This window comes from Daktulosphaira vitifoliae, unplaced genomic scaffold (assembly GCF_025091365.1).
Source record: "Daktulosphaira vitifoliae isolate Bord-2020 unplaced genomic scaffold, ASM2509136v1 Scaffold_1, whole genome shotgun sequence".
Lineage (NCBI taxonomy): Eukaryota > Metazoa > Arthropoda > Insecta > Hemiptera > Phylloxeridae > Daktulosphaira > Daktulosphaira vitifoliae.
The window spans coordinates 37494006-37511163 of NW_026099572.1; the positions used below are offsets into that span (position 1 = coordinate 37494006).

Genomic DNA, 17158 nt, shown 5'->3' on the forward strand with positions numbered 1-17158 from the left:
TTTTCGTGTGAAAATTCTCGATTTTATTATTTATATTATATTTAACTTTATAATGCTATAACTTATTGAAAAGTTTATGGATCCACACAATTTTTTTATGACAAATAATATTTTTTAATAAATCCTTTTTCATTCGACATACTTTACCTTAATCAGGATATTAATAAGAAACCAGCAGATCAAGTAGCTTTTGGAATAAAACACCAATTTTTTTAAAATTTAACACTATCTAAAGATTTGCATCGAAGCGTTTATTTTTGATAGTGATTTTAATCACTGTCAGATATCATTTACTTGATCCGACTATGCCACGTCACCACTGTGCCGCGACCCCCCTGTGCTGGGTTTTTATTGTTTAAGACTATCTTTATCGTATGTTAATGATTAATTAATTACATGTTTAGGTTAGTTAATTATTATAAAAAGTATTTTTAGGATAGTGAGAAATGTATTCTGTCCAAGTTTAAAGTTTTCTCTTTAAAAATTAGAGAAACACATTTATTAAAAATACAAAAATGAATAAAAGAAATAAGTTTAATGCATTTGTTTTGAAATATAAATAGATAATAATTATAAAAACTAAAGCACTAAAAAAAAAGTATTAAATAAAAATTTCTATTTAAATAATTATTACAAAAGTATTGTTTTTAAAATTTCTATGTAATCTATAAATCAGACGTAGCACTAATATTTGTTCGTCTCCCCATACATATATTTTTTTTAATCAGCTGCAGAAGAGGATTCGTGTTACCATCATAAACTTACTGTTTTTTATAATGATGGCTGCTGTGAGGACTTGAACTAGAAGTCAAGTTAATTTGAATATATTCCTGCGACTTTGCTGTATTAATATAAGATCCATCGTGAGTTTCATCTTCATCATCTAGAGTAAGATCTAAGTAATTTGTAAAACTTGTTATATACGATCGGGAGTATAGTAATACACCATTTGTTCGTCTTGATACGCCATCAATAAAGTATGCCTTAGATGATGTTTTATTTTTTGTAAAGTTAGAACTTGTAGGGTTGTCAGTATCAACAGCTATTTGCTGATTTTTACGGATATTAAAAGCTATAAAAAAGTTAAAATATTAAGATATCGCAGATAGTAGCGAGTTTTAATCAAATTAGTTGAAAATTAGGTGTTAATTTTATTAGGTGATAAGTGATGCATAATAAAACATATGAATTGAACATTTTATCGTAAGGGAATAGTTATTAAAAATAAATTATATTTAAATTTAGTACAATACTTAATTTAATATAATTAAAAAATTTTGATTTTAATCATGATTCGTCAACATTATTATTGTCAACATGTCGTATTACTTTCAAAGAATAATCTTTCAAATGTTCACTTTATATTTATTTACATTCATTTTGTATTTTTTTAGTTTAATATTTATAACTTTAAAGTTTTAAGTTTTTATAGTTTGTTATTATTTGTATTATTTTGTATTATTTCTGTACTGTCTGCCCTAATGGGCGTAATCATCATCATCATCATTTTGAATGATGAAATAAATAAATAAATAAATAAAAATAAATAATGCTAATTTGTTATTATGCTCAAATTAATAAATATAGATTACATAATAATACTGTAGTAATTATTGAGAATCATACTATATTAATTTATATTAAACATAAAATAAAACAGTTCTTATTTCTATATCCTTAATCAGTATATTAGAAGCATTTATTAGTTGAAAAAATTACTCACTAGGCTTGTGAACCATTTTTCATTCTTTAATTTTTTGGACCTCCGATGTCTTTTTACTTTTCAAGCCGGAGAGTTTATTTTGATCTGGTATAATTTTTAAAGAGGTGAAATTGAGACGTACTTTACGATTGCTTTAAAATAAACACAGTTATGTTAAAACACATTCAAAAATATGAATTATTGATGAATTAATTTTTAATCGTCATAAAAATATTTTAAAATTCCTGTACTTAGTTTTTTAAACATTATCTCTAATTACTATACATAGCAATGACTATTGTACTTATCGGAAGAATAATATTGATAAAATAATTCTTATATATTGAAATAATGTCTCTTTCTGTTTTGTACGAGGCAGCTAGACCGTAGGACGGCTTGTTGTGCACCGCACTAGAATGCCGTTTTACCTTAAGCCTGTTTAAAAAACGTTATTATTGATGCGGGAGTGTGTCATCTAGGAGATGACGGCTAACTATATATCCAATAAGTAAACGAGAGTAGACAATAATTAAATAACAAATAATCATATATATTAGAAATTCCTTAGAGAGTACCTTAAATTTAAGGGGTAACGGGGGGCCCTTAAATACTAATGGCCAGCGAAGCGGCATAAAACAAAATAGTTAATCTCAATTAAAACAAACAATAAATAACATTAAAAAATAATATAAACTCAGCTGAATAGATGAAGTTGTTGATGATGATGAGTGGACTGTATGAGATCTTGTGGTAATGGTGTCGAACATCTGAGTATGACGAGTCAGAGTGTAAATCCAGGTACGTAATGGCAGATGAGAACAGACTACGGCAATGAAGATATTTAGTGATGGTCAGGGCTCAATCACTAGTGGCGTGCAAGAGCACATAAACTTTGAGCACAAGGATGCAATAAACAAGTAATAAAAAACTATGTCATACAACGGCTGGAAAATTTAACATTCAAACGAAGACGCTTGCAACACAAAAAGAGTGATACAAAAAACAATTGACTGATTGACTTACGATAATGAACTGTACACGGATGAAAACCGACACGGAGGTCATCGATTTGTCGTGACGGGTGGGCAAGGGGGTGAGTAAAACAAGATTCTAGCGATCAGCTGTCCCAAAAAATAATATAATCAATGATCTTTGTAACAACTGGTCAACTAGATCCTTCTAAAGGCGTTCTGTACCATACACTTTCTTTGGTCATTTTACTTAATTTCTTTTTTAAGCCTCAACCCATAAATTTATGTTAGAAGATACATTAATACAGTGAATATCTTTAATATAATCATAGTTTATTTAAATTTTAGTGATAATTAATTAGTTTTGAATTTCATACACTAAAGTTTTATTACTTGTGAAGGAACTATTCTATGTTTTTTAATTTTATAAATAATTTTGTTTACTTATTTTAAGGAAGATAATAATAGAATTACTTTTGACGTCTTGATTCCTCGGCCATTCTTTTTCTTATAGTCTTAAGGAAGTTTTCTTTGACTTCATTAATTTCATTTGGTGCAAGATTTTCTTCTGGGTTTGTTGACATATTTATATTTCCCAAATTATTTTCTCAGTTCAAATTCTTATAAATACTTCTCACGCGATTCTTTTTCGTGATCTTAGCAGGGATACGAGTGTAATTTTTATTTCTCGTTTCTAAAATGTTTAAACGTTTAACAACAGATTTCTTATAATTTTTTGCCACTATAAACAAATAAAACTTTAATTAATAATTATAAATTGTTTAAATCTTTAAAAAAGCTTTCTTTGACTCGATGTGCCACTTAATAATGGAATGTTTTGATTCACTTCGTAATAGTAGCGTACCGTTTAGATTAATTAAGAATTATGATTATAATTTTAAAGCTAAATAGAATTTAATTATGTAAGTATATATTCAAAACATTGGAAATTTAGGAGAATATATAAGAATCATAGAATTAAAAACGCCAACTGAAAGATTTAACAACATTCTGTTTTAAACAAACTGGTATCTAACAAAAATTGTAATAGTTTTCACTGTTTCAATGGATACAAAAGCATTTATTAGAAAATTATTTCAATTTTATTTGTAAACTGAATAATTATTATATATTAAACAAAAAAAAATGGATGTTATTGTGCCTTTCATATGGCCATGCGTATAAAAATGACAGTATATATGATATTTTTATGACTATTTTTGTTCATAATCAGCTTGATATTATTAAAAAAATTTGTCAATTCAAAAATTATATTTTTGGCTCTAAATTTTTTAATTTTTAAATACGCTTTTATTAATACAAGTTTTAAAGCGAATTTATATAATAGCTTACAACAATTTTACAAAAATTGCCTTTCGCAAATTTTGAGTCTAAGTTTTAAATACTGAGCAGTGACTGAAAGCACTGTCAAACTTCTCTTCGATAATTATAATATTTATGATAATTTTTTATATAAATTATTAAATTTGACTCTTCTTTCTTCTCCTCGCCTTAATCCCAACTACTTGGGGTCAGCTAAAGAATTAAATTTGATAAAAAAAAAATTTTTAAGCTACCATAACTAAGTTGTGGATTAATAATAGATAATTCGACAATAAATACTTTAAAAATTTTAGAAATGAATGATTTTAATTATTTTTATAGCTGGTTAAGCTACTTTTTTATTTAATTAAGGGATTTGTTTTCAATTTTTGAGGGTAATATCTTCAACTAAATACACATTGTAATAATATGATGTATCGTTTAAAAAAGTAGGTTAAGGGTGGAGTTGGAAAAAAAAATCGCAGCCACAAAAAGAACACATGGTAAAATAATATTAATTCATGAATAAGAAATTTCTTCTTACAGGGGGATACTACAGTGATGGGATCCTTGATATTTGTTGAAGTTATTGAATCTAAATGAGATAAAAATCAAATGATTTGAAAATTTTTTTTTAATTTAAGCTTTAATTTAAGATTACATTTTCAAAAATTAAATTGAAAAAGTTTAACTTTTGTACAAAAATTGCTTTTTTGAATCCTCCTGTGAGCAAGTTTAGAGTATGATTTTCAAAAAAATTGTATCAAATAAAAAAAAAATATCTAAGGTTTTAATATAAAAAAAATTAATTTAATTTATTCATTTTTTAAAAAGTTATGGTAGTTTAAAATATTAAAATATTTCATGTTAAACAGTAATTTGTACATCAAAATTACATTTTTCATTAAATTCGACGGCTATTTTTCATAGAAGATTAGATATAGGGATATATATTTTTTTCATTGAACTCATAGAATTTATTGTAATCTTTAATTTGACATATGTTTAAAGAACGTAGTATTTACGAAATATTTTCAATAATTAAGTTTAAAAAGTTCTCCTTTTAATACGTATGTTTCAAGTTTTACCCCCCTCCCCCCGTATAAAGAAAATGGTCCAATTTAAAAGAAAAATATGTCAAATAAAAGAAGTAAACATAAAGTTTTTATAAAAAAAAATTGTATTGATCCATAGATTTTTCAAAAAGTTATAATAATTTAAATATAAAAATATAAAATCAAAAAACGAAAATTTTAATACAAAAATAGTAAGTTTTTATCTACGGCAGCTATTTGCATGCAGAAGATAAGATGTCAAGACAAATAATTTTTTTTCATTTTATAGTACATGACATAAGATTTAATTTGATATATGTTTAAAGGACGCAGTATTTCCGGAACATTTTCTAAAGTTAAGTTAAAAAAATTGACTTTTAAATAAAAGTTGCTATTATGAATAGCCCCCTTTGGGCAAGTTAAAGTTCAAATTTTAAAAAGAAGACGAAATTTACCGATTTTAAAAATTGTTTTTGTTAAAATTGTAAGTTTTTGGGAGATTTCCCTCATTTATGGGGAACGAGGGAAATTTTTTTTAATTTTTAAAGATGATGTCTTCAACTAGATACAAATTATTAGGTAAGATTTTAAAATCAATAAGAATTTATATTTATGTTATTTTATGACCCTCAAAACAAACCCCGTATTAAAGTAACTCTCACTTTTACACTTATAATCCAAGCCACACTTCTCTTTATTTTATTAAGTTTTGAGTTACGATAAATTACTAGCAGATAGTAATAATGAACATTCGACTGTATATAAAATTATTATGTGAAATTTCATTTAAAAAAATACAAAAAACAATACGATTTTGTAATAAAAGATGGAGATCCTATCACTAGGTGAAAATTAAGTCATAATAGTTTTCCAGAAGTTGCTGTTTTAGCAATGAAATATTTGAGAATTTTTGTAACCAGCGTTACAAGCGAGAGTACCAAGTTAAGTAGAACTTGTCATTAGTCTTCTCGGACTAGATTACTACTATATTGAGTGAATGATTTACTATTTCTTAACTCTTACTTTAAATCTGGAGAGTACATCTATTAAAATTTATATTAGCTACAAATGTTTGTTCCATTGTGCTTATAATCTATTTTACTCTTATTCACAGTAACCCACTTTCCCACGAATTAACTTAGCCTGTAGAATAACAGGCTCAAAAAGTACTGAATCACTTAAATTTGTTAACATTAATATCATGGGTAAATCCATATCAAATCATCCAAAGTCGTTGCGCGACCACTTTATTTTTCTTTTTGAAATTTTACACACAAGTTGTATAGTATATAAGAAGAAAAAATTAAAAAAGTTTTACGAAAATTTATTTATGACTTATCAAAAGTTTTAAACTATAAAATACTTTTAGTTCGTAAAAGTATCCTTATGATAACAGTATTTATATTTAAGACTTGAAACTTTCATCATTTTTTTTTATGCGATACACTAACATATCCCATAATTACCAACACGTTTTTTAACTTTTAAGTTGGAAAATTTTGTTTTCTAAATTGAGCTTTTTTTACAAAATAATGTAATTTTTAAGATCAAATTGACTATGAAAAAACATTTTTTTTTTAATTAATTTTTTTTCCTAAATATTAACGTACACTCACAGTAATATTTAATTGTGTTTTGAAACATTTTACTCTTACCGTTTTTTACAGGGACATATTTAAAAATGCTCGAATTTCTAAAAAATCAATTTTTAAGCTTTTCTATTTTAATTTTTCTCTGGTGGAACAAAATATTTTAATATGATTTTTTCACGCAATATAGTACTATGTATGTAGTTTCTATGAAAAAAATGTCAAAATTGATATATGACCGCAACTTACGAAAAAATAACTTTCAAAATTACGTTTTTTTTAATTTTTTCTTCTTAGATACTAGACAACTTGTGTGTAAAATTTCAAAAAATAAAAAATAAAGTGGTCGCGCAACGACATTGGATGATTTGATATAGATTTATCCAACCCAACCCTCATGTATTTATTCTTAAGATACAATTTTAAATTAAATTATGATAATTGAGTAAGTAAAAGTAATTTTACTTTTACTGTATAATTATTGTAACTACTATTCAATGATATTTATTATTTATTAATATTTATTATTTGACTTATCTAATTTTAAATTTTAACAGAATACTGAGATTTCATATGAAGAAAATATTAAGTGAAGTCTCAAATTTGTTTTGTGACATTTTAATAATTAATATTGTATTAAAACGATTCCTATGTACAATAGTACACAGAAATTTATATTAAATTTTATTTATTTTAATATAAGAACTTATTTATTTGTAGATTAATTAAATTATTTTTAACCTAAATAAAAACAATTAGTTCTTAACCACCAACTATTTTCAAATTAAAAATTTTTGAAATTAATGTTTTGAATTAATGTCAGGACTCAACTTTACACGATAAAAGTTATTAAGAAATATTAGTGATAAATTTTATTAAACACATGAACTACATAAAATAAATATATAAAAACACATAATAGTAAATCAATATATTATCAGCTTCACATCGATGGTAAAATACTATTATCGGTTATAATTGAGAAAAAATATAAAAACATATTGCTATTAAAAAGTAAGAATAGTACAGCAAGGTTAATGCAATCGAAATTGGGCCTTTATAATAATGATAAATTTATTGCATTTTAATGTTTTATGCGGTAAAGAAATTTAATAACGACTCGACATTTATCAGAATAAATGAAAATATTCAACCTTGATCATTGAGTGTCAATCCAGAATAAAAGTTGAATCACCCGAATAGCCTTAAGCATGTTCAGTTATTTCGTATAACTATATTTTTTAAAGAACTAAAGGGCATTTTCAAAATATAGACAAATATATAAATCTTTTCCTATTCTAGTTGAATCAATAACAATTTCAGTTTAGTAACTTAACGTATTTTCTCTACTTATACATAAAAATCCTTTCAATAATAAAAATAAAATATCGGGAGTATGAAAAACAAGATTTTTGAATAAAGAATGAATGATTTTTTTGCTTAAAAATAAAAAATTATTATTGAAAGAGATCAAAAGTTTGACACTGATACACAAACAGATAATTATTAAAATTTTAAATTATTTCATTTTATATAACAATAGATCATACAATTTGTATCCAACTTGTAGTTTATGTATAACCTCGATGTGTATATAATTTTATGCTTTTGAACTCTTTGGGAACGTGTGTTAATAATAGCTCCGAGTTCAAAAATGCAAAAAGCGCAAGTCTAAAAGTAATTTTGACATAATTATATCGTGTTACAAATATTTTGTGATAGATTAGTTTTGTGATGAATTGGTTAAATAATCCTAAATTTGAGGTGTGTGTATGATTCTTCAAAAACTCGTTTGTGATAGCCTCTATACTTTATGATGTGCACATGCTAAAATAAGTGTCGTTGGACCGCTTTCGAAACCTACTGACATAACGACCTTTCATCTCGATGGCACCACCTCCACCATTATATGGTAAATAACAAACTGGTATGATAACACTCTATTATTATCGCCTTCACTTACTGTATAAATAAGACGATTTTGTTGATTATTTAAACATTGTACATCACTCATGACAACGTAAAAGTACAAAACATATACTAAATACTTCATCATGCAGGTAAGATATCAATAAGAAATCTCGTGGTTATTTTCAGTGTTAAACTTAGCTCGTTATTTTTACTTCACAGATTACAATTGTAATATCTTCTTTATTGTTGGCCGTCGCGGTCCATGCTTACCCACAAAGCCCCGAATCTGTAGCCGCTATTCTTTACCATGAACAAGAACTCAACCCAGATGGATCTTCTAAAGTGAGGTAAGTGAGCAAGATATAACATGTATTTAACATAACTCGAGATTTTTTTGAGTTTGTATTCACTAAAACAATTTATAATAAGAGTGTTCATGGTATAATGTATAAATAAATTGATTATTATGAGTAAATGTCTATTTGGAACTCATAATTGGAATTTTTTCAAAACAAATGAAAATTTGCCATCAATTATCAACCAAAACCACAATTTTTATTTGTTTTTTTAAGTATTAATAATTATTATTATTTATAAAAATGAATCAATTTTTATAAAGTTAAAAAAATATTTATTAAAAAAGTTGTAATTACCTAAAGATATGAAACTGAAAACAAAATTAAACACGAACAAGTTGGTTACTATGCTCCAAGTCAAAACGGTCAAGGAATCGCTTCAAATGTTCAAGGTCAAACATCTTATGTTGCCCCAGACGGTCAACTCATCCAAACTGGCTACATTGCCAACGAAAATGGATATCAACCATACGGTCCACACTTGCCAACTCCACATCCAATCCCAGAGGAGATCCAAAAATCTTTGCAACTTTTAGCTTCATTACCAAGCACCCCAGAACCACAATATCCGTAAATACCAGTTCCAAATAAAACATATTTTATAACTTTTCTTTTTCATTCTCCTTAGATTTTTCATTGTATAATATTTGTATTTCATTTCATTCTCCCTGTTGTTAAATTTATTTCATCTTGTATTTAAAAACTTGTAAACATTTGTTTGTATTTATACATACATTTACAAAAAATAAAATTGTTTTTATTTTATTTTATTTTGGTACTTATATACATTAGATTTCCTAAAGACTCTTTAAAGTATAAATACTTATAGTATAGTATGTTTATATAGCATACAAATCTAGAATTATTTACAAATAAGCTAAAAGAATAATGCATCTAAATAGTTTAAATGAATGTGCTTTAAGGGATAATTTTGAAGTTTACTTTCCCATAAATAAAAACTGTTTTAAATCTTCAACCATTATTTAAATTATCTGTCATACAGTATGGATCAGTTTACCTAATTTTATATTAATAATAATTAATATTTATGTAATTTGCGCCTTTCATTTTTATGATAATTATCATGTCCATTTAAATAATATATTCGAATAAAAATGTATACATATTTTATTAATTAAACTAATGAAATATACTAATTTTTAGCTTCGATGCGCAGGTGAGAAGCTGTTGGTTTTAATATTTTTGTACCCCTATACATGATTTTTCTATTTCTGCTGTTCGATTTTGCTAAACGGTACGTTAAAAAAATTACAAATGATCTTTTAAAATCTGATAACTAGACTGAAAATAAATATTTTATCTATTTGGTAATTTTATTTCATTTATATAGGATATAATTTCATGATTACACTTTTTGTATGTTAATTATGAAAATCGTTGTTTTAATAATATACTTGCTATGATTAAATTAAATTAAAGATGCCTCGAATTTAATCAGTCAACATTTAAATAATTGTTATTCATTTAGACTAATATACACTATATTTATTTATACTAAATTGAATTAAAATGACTATGTTCAAATTAAATAATAACAGTTGTACATTAATAAACTATTATTAAATTGCACAAGACTATATGATACATTACATATTTTATAAATGCAAAATTTATGATGTATGTGTACAAATATAAAATTTGATGTTATTCGTTTCTACAATAACGTATTGTAATTGCATTGTTGCATATTACCGGAAAAAAATTGATTCACTTATTAAATTATTACATATACATCTCGTTAAATGTATGCATTTCATTACTGTCACTATAATATTGATTTTAAGATGAATTATTCATTTTCAAATTGTATGTTAAAATAAGGAATATACACTGATTAAGTTAAAACATATATTTTACATAATTGATGACCCAGTGGTATTTGATTACTATAAATTTGTTTTCCTTCTAAGGAACGAGGACGTTAATTTATAACAATCGACCTTGGCCAACTTAATAAACACCCAAAGAAAAAATAGAAGATGATTTGAAGTTATATTTCATATGGGTAATTTTTACTTAATTGATTTATTATGCAAAAATATTAAATTTGATTTACTAAAATAATTTCCAAACAAATATATCATAGCAAACATTTTTTAAGCTATAATGTAATTTAATTTATAATCATATTTGGTCATTTTTATAATAGTATTTTAGTAAAACCAAAAAAATGTTTTATTATAAATAATACATTAAAATGGTCGTTCATAAAATTTGTAATATTAACCAAAGAGTATACTGCCATACTAAGCAAAAACAGGATAACTCCAAAATTTAAAATTTTTTTTTTTTTTGTTTCTAAAGGTAAATTTAGTGGTTTTACATCGATTTTTGATGTAAAAATAGCATATTTCCTATTAAAACCCATCTAAAATCGAAATATAAAATAAGAAAATATACGGTAAGTTCTATATATTTGATGTTTTGAAAGCGTAAACACGGTAAATCCAAATACTAAGCAAAAACTTGGTATATTACATAAAAAATAATGAATTTACCGTCTTTTGGCTTATGTTTATACATTGAGGAAAAAGGGTATCTTGATTTACTGTTAAAAATGTTTTTTTGTGTTCCTGAAAAATCATGTTGACTGGAGTAATCCTGTTTTCGCTTAGCACGGCAGTATTATGTATAAATTTTCCAGTAACAATTTAATTTATGAAATACATATTTTCAGTGGCGTATTTGGGGGGGGGTGTCCTCCATGTCTGGATACCCCCCGACTNGGCGTATTTTGGGAGAGTGTCCTCCATGTCTGGACACCCCCCGACTTAAAAAAAATGCCTAATATATTGGTATTAACTTTTTTTATAATATACTATATTTATTTACTATAAAATAAATGGTATTTTAAATAAATAACAAAATTGAAGATAATTTGATAGGATTCGACGACACGTATTTATCTACATTTTATCAGAGATTTCTAGAAATTATTTGGATTTCATTGGGTCATTTAGAAAACAAAAATACCCGTAGCAAAAATATAACAACAACGGAAATATTCTGAACTTTTTTAAGTTCATTTTTAAATTTATTTTATAGTTTATCAGTTTAGAGAATTATAAACAAATAAGTTTAGTTACCCCTATTCAATATACCGCATTCATAAAAAATACAGAAAAGAATTTTTTATAATTAAAATAGTATTTAAAAAATAAACAAAAGTTATGAAATTCTTTATGAATCGTCATTTAGTAAAATTAAAATTAAGTTGTTAAGATAGTAGATACGCTTGTTAATTTAAAAATTTATAATTGGCTGACTTTTTAACTTAATTGTATCCATAACTGTATATTATAATATTTGTATATTCACATAACAAGAACATTAAATTATTTCAGTTAAGATAAATTTATATTAAATTTGAATTTCTTAAATGAAATGTTACGAAGAAAAATAAGATTAAAATAAAATAACAAAACAAAACAACAATTAAACATAGAAAAATTAAAAAAATGTTTGGTGATATACAAATAAATTTATAGTGAATATTAAGAAAATTGATATAAAATACAAAAATAAAATTTCATTCATAAAAATATTAATTGAATAGCTCGCCAGCAATAATTTCATTTTTGTGTCTTAATCTTATAAAAGGCATAAAATTTGCATTTATTGGTGTTGTATCTCCTCGAGACATTTTTTCTGCCAGCTCAACAGTAAATGGCCCACAATCATGTCCATTGGTTTGGCGAGATGTCTCGCCTATTTGTAATGTCCATGTAGAAGCTTTTCCTTTTTTGTCCATCTCCCATTCAATTAAGAAATTTTTTAATACCATTGGATAAGGACCCTTATACGACTTAAGACTATCATATGATGTCACAGTCTTTTCAGGTATATTAACCACTGTCAATATCCAATGACTCCCATATACATTCATGGGCACAAAAAGTAATTTTATTGTGTGAATATCTTTTTTTATCCATCTTCTTACAGCTGGATAACCTCCTCGAAGATACGCTACGATAAAATCAGTGACAACTGCATAAACTTCACCTTCAGACCGCGTTACTATCATTTTAATGTACTCATTAATTGTGTCTGAAGTATACCAAGATGTAAGTGACTTAAATGAAGGTGCATTATATTGATCAAGAAATGTTGTGTTTTGATCTTGCATTACTTCTGCAAGTGTAACCATATTTAAACATTTTTCATAAAATAAATAAAAAATTTTGTTGAACTGTTTACTATTAGTTAGGTTTATTTAAGGTTTTGGAATATGAAATTAAACACGTATAATTACTTTTGTTTAAAACGTCCATGGACCCCCTTAATGACACGCCTCTGCAGAGGTTATATTAATTTAAATCGTATTATTATAATTAATTATGTTTAATAAATAATCTTTTTTTATTTAATTTTACATAAAATAAATAGATTAAATAACTAATTACCTTTTTCTTTCTCTGGTACTTTTATTACTTCAATAGTGGACAGAGCAAGTAAATTTACGTCATTCGGCGTATTTGAGGTCAAAGGATTAGAACTAACTTTTGACTCTAAAATAATTTATGTTTAAAAATATAACATATTTGTTTTAAAAATCAAAACTTCATATTTTTTAAAAATGAATTATATTTTAAAACTTGTATACTTTTTATAAGTTTTTCATCTTCTTCGGATGAATTTCTTTTGAAATTTGATCGAGCAATAGTATTAGAAGATATCTCAAAGTGTTGTTTTTTTATTTCGGATTTTTTGCGTTGCAAGTTTTTCTTATGAAAACTCTGAACGGATCATAAAAATATATTTAATTATATGATAAATTTATTTAAGAAATCTGCTTTAAGTCCAAAAAATGGTTTAGGGTATACCCTAAAATCTTTTTATTGGAAAAAAGCATAGTAAAATATACCTTTCCTAACAAATCGGCTGGTGTTAATAGCGGATTCTCTTTAGAAATTGCTATATTTTTTTTTTCTGCTGAATTTAAAATTTCATTTTTATATTTTCCAGATTTTTCATTCTGAAAAAGTGTTCCGAATTCTCCTCGCTGCATCAATTTCTAGGCAACCAAAGAGATATTTAAGTAAACAAATAAACTATATTTAATACTATATTATTATCTTCGGTAAACATTGAATTTTCCATAAAAATCTTATTGAAAAAATAGCAGAATAATATTAAACATTATGTCATCGCGTTTATATTATGGGGGTTGATAGTTTATTTTATATTATTGAATCAGACAAACCCCAATAACATAGCTAAATCGAATAAATTACAATTTTACAAAATTATAATTTATAGATTTATTAATATAATTATAGTTACCAATTTTGCTGGAAAAATGTTATCATTATTATTCGTTTTTCGATACGTGCGTTTTTTTGGATTAATGGAATTTGTTATAGGATAAATATTTTTGTTAATAATTGCTGCAAATTGAATATCATTTTAATAATTATTAATTAAATAATCAATTTCGAAAAAGTTTTTTAATATTAAAATAGTTAAATTAAAGTAAAGCGACTGAATTATTGTTATATATGAATAAGAGAACTTATTATTAATTTTTCTTATATTTTATATTAAAAAACTTTTTCTCTATTCGAAATAATTAGTTGAACTATTAATCTTAATAGTGTTTACAGATAATTCTTCCATTTTTAGTTGAATTTTTTGATATTTGCTCTTTATTTGGTTCATTTAAATCACAGTTTGAATGCATGAAACGACGATTCCATACTTCTTCAACTCTGCGTATGACCTTATGTAAGTTAGATTCATTTTTTTGACCAAAATTATTTTTTCCACTTGCCATATCAATAACTAATTAAATAAATCTTAATAATTACACAAGACGATAGTTTATTTTTCACGGGAAAAAACGAAGTGAACTCAAATGTCGATAAAATCAACATTTACATCTAATTGTCAAGGAAACTTAATTGTAAAAATTCATTAAAAAAATGTATAAGCCAATTATAAATAAATTTAGCATAAACAATAATTATTTATTTTTATTTTATTATTGGTCAAATAATACAATGTGTTAAGAGTTTATTATAGAGAATTATCAAAATATGTATATATTTTTAAAAGATTTTTTGAAGAAAAAACTTTTGTATTTGTTTGTTTATTTATTACATTAGTTTATAAATGATAGAGATTTTTTTATGAAAGTTCAAGTGGGATAAATTTGATATCGGTTAACACAATATTTATACATATAAAATTTAATCTGAATGAAATAAAATATCAACGTTTGGATTTATTCTCTTGCAACTATTAAAAATTTTACCCATGTGAAATTGCTATTACCATTTAGTTATTAACAAAAAGCATCATGCCATGCGATTATAATTAACATAAAAATTTATTAAGTTGAATATATAATATAGTTTAACAATTTAATTAATAATTGACATAATAATTCTGAAAAAAGAAAATAACAGGAGATTTGAATTAATTTTAACGACTTTAACAAATCGAAAATAACTTTAGGATTTAACTACCTTATAGGTTTAATTATTATTTGCATTTTTAATGTTATTATTATTATTATTTTTTTTTTTTGACAATAACGGCTATCTTTGTAACTTCAATATATATCAAGAAAATGACAAGTTATCCAAGAAAATCAAGGAAATTTTAGAGAAGTATTAAGATATAGAGCCCAAGGAGATGACCGTTTAAAATCATTTTTGGAAGTTGAAGAAACAATAAAATATACAAAAAACTTCAAAATGAAATAATTGAATCCTGTAATAAAATTATATAAAATAAAATCGTAACAAACATTGTAATAAACAAAAAAAAAGGTGCGAAATAAATAAATTAAAGAATAGAGGGAGGCAAAGAGAATGAGTGAGTTGAAGATAGTAAGAATGGAGTCGTATCTCGGGGTCGAACCTTATTTTTATTTATTAAATAATAAAATATCCCTACCTCATTTATTCCTATNTTTATTTATTAAATAATAAAATATCCCTACCTCACTTATTCCTATTTTTGTTTATTACGTGATTTTTTTAGAAGTAAGACATGCAAATAAATATTCGCACTTACCTTTATTTCCTTTAGTAATTGATTGAGTTGGTTTTATGGTGATTTCTTCTTTCAAAGTTAACTGTCGTTTATACTGTCTTGCGTTTATTTCGATAAATTAGTATCTCTGTGTATATAAGACTTAAAAAAAGGATTCTCTACAATGGGACCTGCGTCTATTATAATTTTATCACTTTCTTTTATTTTAAATTCCTTTTATATTATACTATGTTTTTACTAATAATATTTTCGATGAATTCCCTACAGTCGATATCGATATTCTTAAAATTTACTCTGAACTAGCCAAAATATAATTATAAGAATATGTCTATCTATATTCAAAATATAATTAACAAGACTGTGGTGGCCCAGCGTTTCTCAGCGTAAAGCCTTGGCTGGCGCGGACACAGTTACCTCATTAATATATTTAAAATATTATTTCAATAATATTTTAATTATAATTACACCTTTTATTATCCTTTACGTCAACTGCCTACACGTTACCGAAAGGTAATTGGCATAGTCCTTTATGGCTGGCGGGTACACACGCAGAGAATATTTCCAAGGTGTAGTTTCCTATCTTACGGACTATTTATTTTATGATGAACTTTACCCGGACTACTAGCTCTAGAACTGGCTTGTCGACGGATATAGCGCACTTCAAAAATACTCTTTTTATAAGTTTAGTACTACTCTGTACCTCAACTGCCTACACGTTACCGAAAGGTAATTGGCATAGTCCCTTAAGGCTGGCGGGTACACAGGCATAAAGTACTACTACTAAAACTAGTTAATTCTAATCACAAATTATGCTTCTTCATTTAGTTCGGCACATTTAAGGCTGTTCATAAATGTAGGGCACAATAAGCTTTATTATGAATATACGATAATGTATAAGGCTATTATGCCTGTATAAATAAAATTACGCTTCTTCACTCTTTTCGGCACATTTGAGGCTGTCCAGAAATGAAGGGCACAATAATATTTAAAATTCTTATATATTACAAACTATGTCTATATAAATAAAATTACGCTTCTTCACTCTTTTCGGCACATTTGAGGCTGTCCAGAAATGAAGGGCATAATAATATTTAAAACCTTTATATAAAAAATAGAGATAATGTCTATTTGTCGTGAGAACATTAGGTGATAATAAAATAAATAAAAACTTGTTCCTGTGTAAAATATTAATAAATCATCTAAGACAATGTTCACCACTTAGGATGATACA

The 17158-nt window shown here is 25.3% G+C and overlaps 3 protein-coding genes across 3 annotated transcripts; 1 reads left to right on the forward strand and 2 right to left on the reverse strand.

The window, feature by feature from the left end:
• Positions 1 to 677: 677 nt before the first annotated feature.
• On the reverse strand, positions 678 to 1841 carry LOC126893843 (uncharacterized). The gene is made up of 2 exons (XM_050664368.1): positions 1724 to 1841; positions 678 to 1072 (listed from the first exon to the last, which is right to left on the reverse strand). Exons 1-2 carry the CDS (start codon positions 1737 to 1739, stop codon positions 762 to 764), a joined length of 327 nt encoding a protein of 108 aa, XP_050520325.1. The 5' UTR covers positions 1740 to 1841; the 3' UTR covers positions 678 to 761.
• A 6729-nt stretch (positions 1842 to 8570) lies between these two features.
• LOC126893841 (endocuticle structural glycoprotein SgAbd-2-like) lies at positions 8571 to 9672 on the forward strand. Its single transcript, XM_050664364.1, has 3 exons — positions 8571 to 8700; positions 8771 to 8898; positions 9211 to 9672. The coding sequence occupies exons 1-3, from the start codon at positions 8695 to 8697 to the stop codon at positions 9479 to 9481; spliced, it is 405 nt and encodes a 134-aa protein (XP_050520321.1). The 5' UTR covers positions 8571 to 8694; the 3' UTR covers positions 9482 to 9672.
• A 2741-nt stretch (positions 9673 to 12413) lies between these two features.
• LOC126893827 (uncharacterized) lies at positions 12414 to 14709 on the reverse strand. Its single transcript, XM_050664345.1, has 6 exons — positions 14530 to 14709; positions 14212 to 14315; positions 13793 to 13942; positions 13532 to 13664; positions 13332 to 13436; positions 12414 to 13059 (listed from the first exon to the last, which is right to left on the reverse strand). Exons 1-6 carry the CDS (start codon positions 14699 to 14701, stop codon positions 12473 to 12475), a joined length of 1251 nt encoding a protein of 416 aa, XP_050520302.1. The 5' UTR covers positions 14702 to 14709; the 3' UTR covers positions 12414 to 12472.
• Positions 14710 to 17158: the final 2449 nt, after the last annotated feature.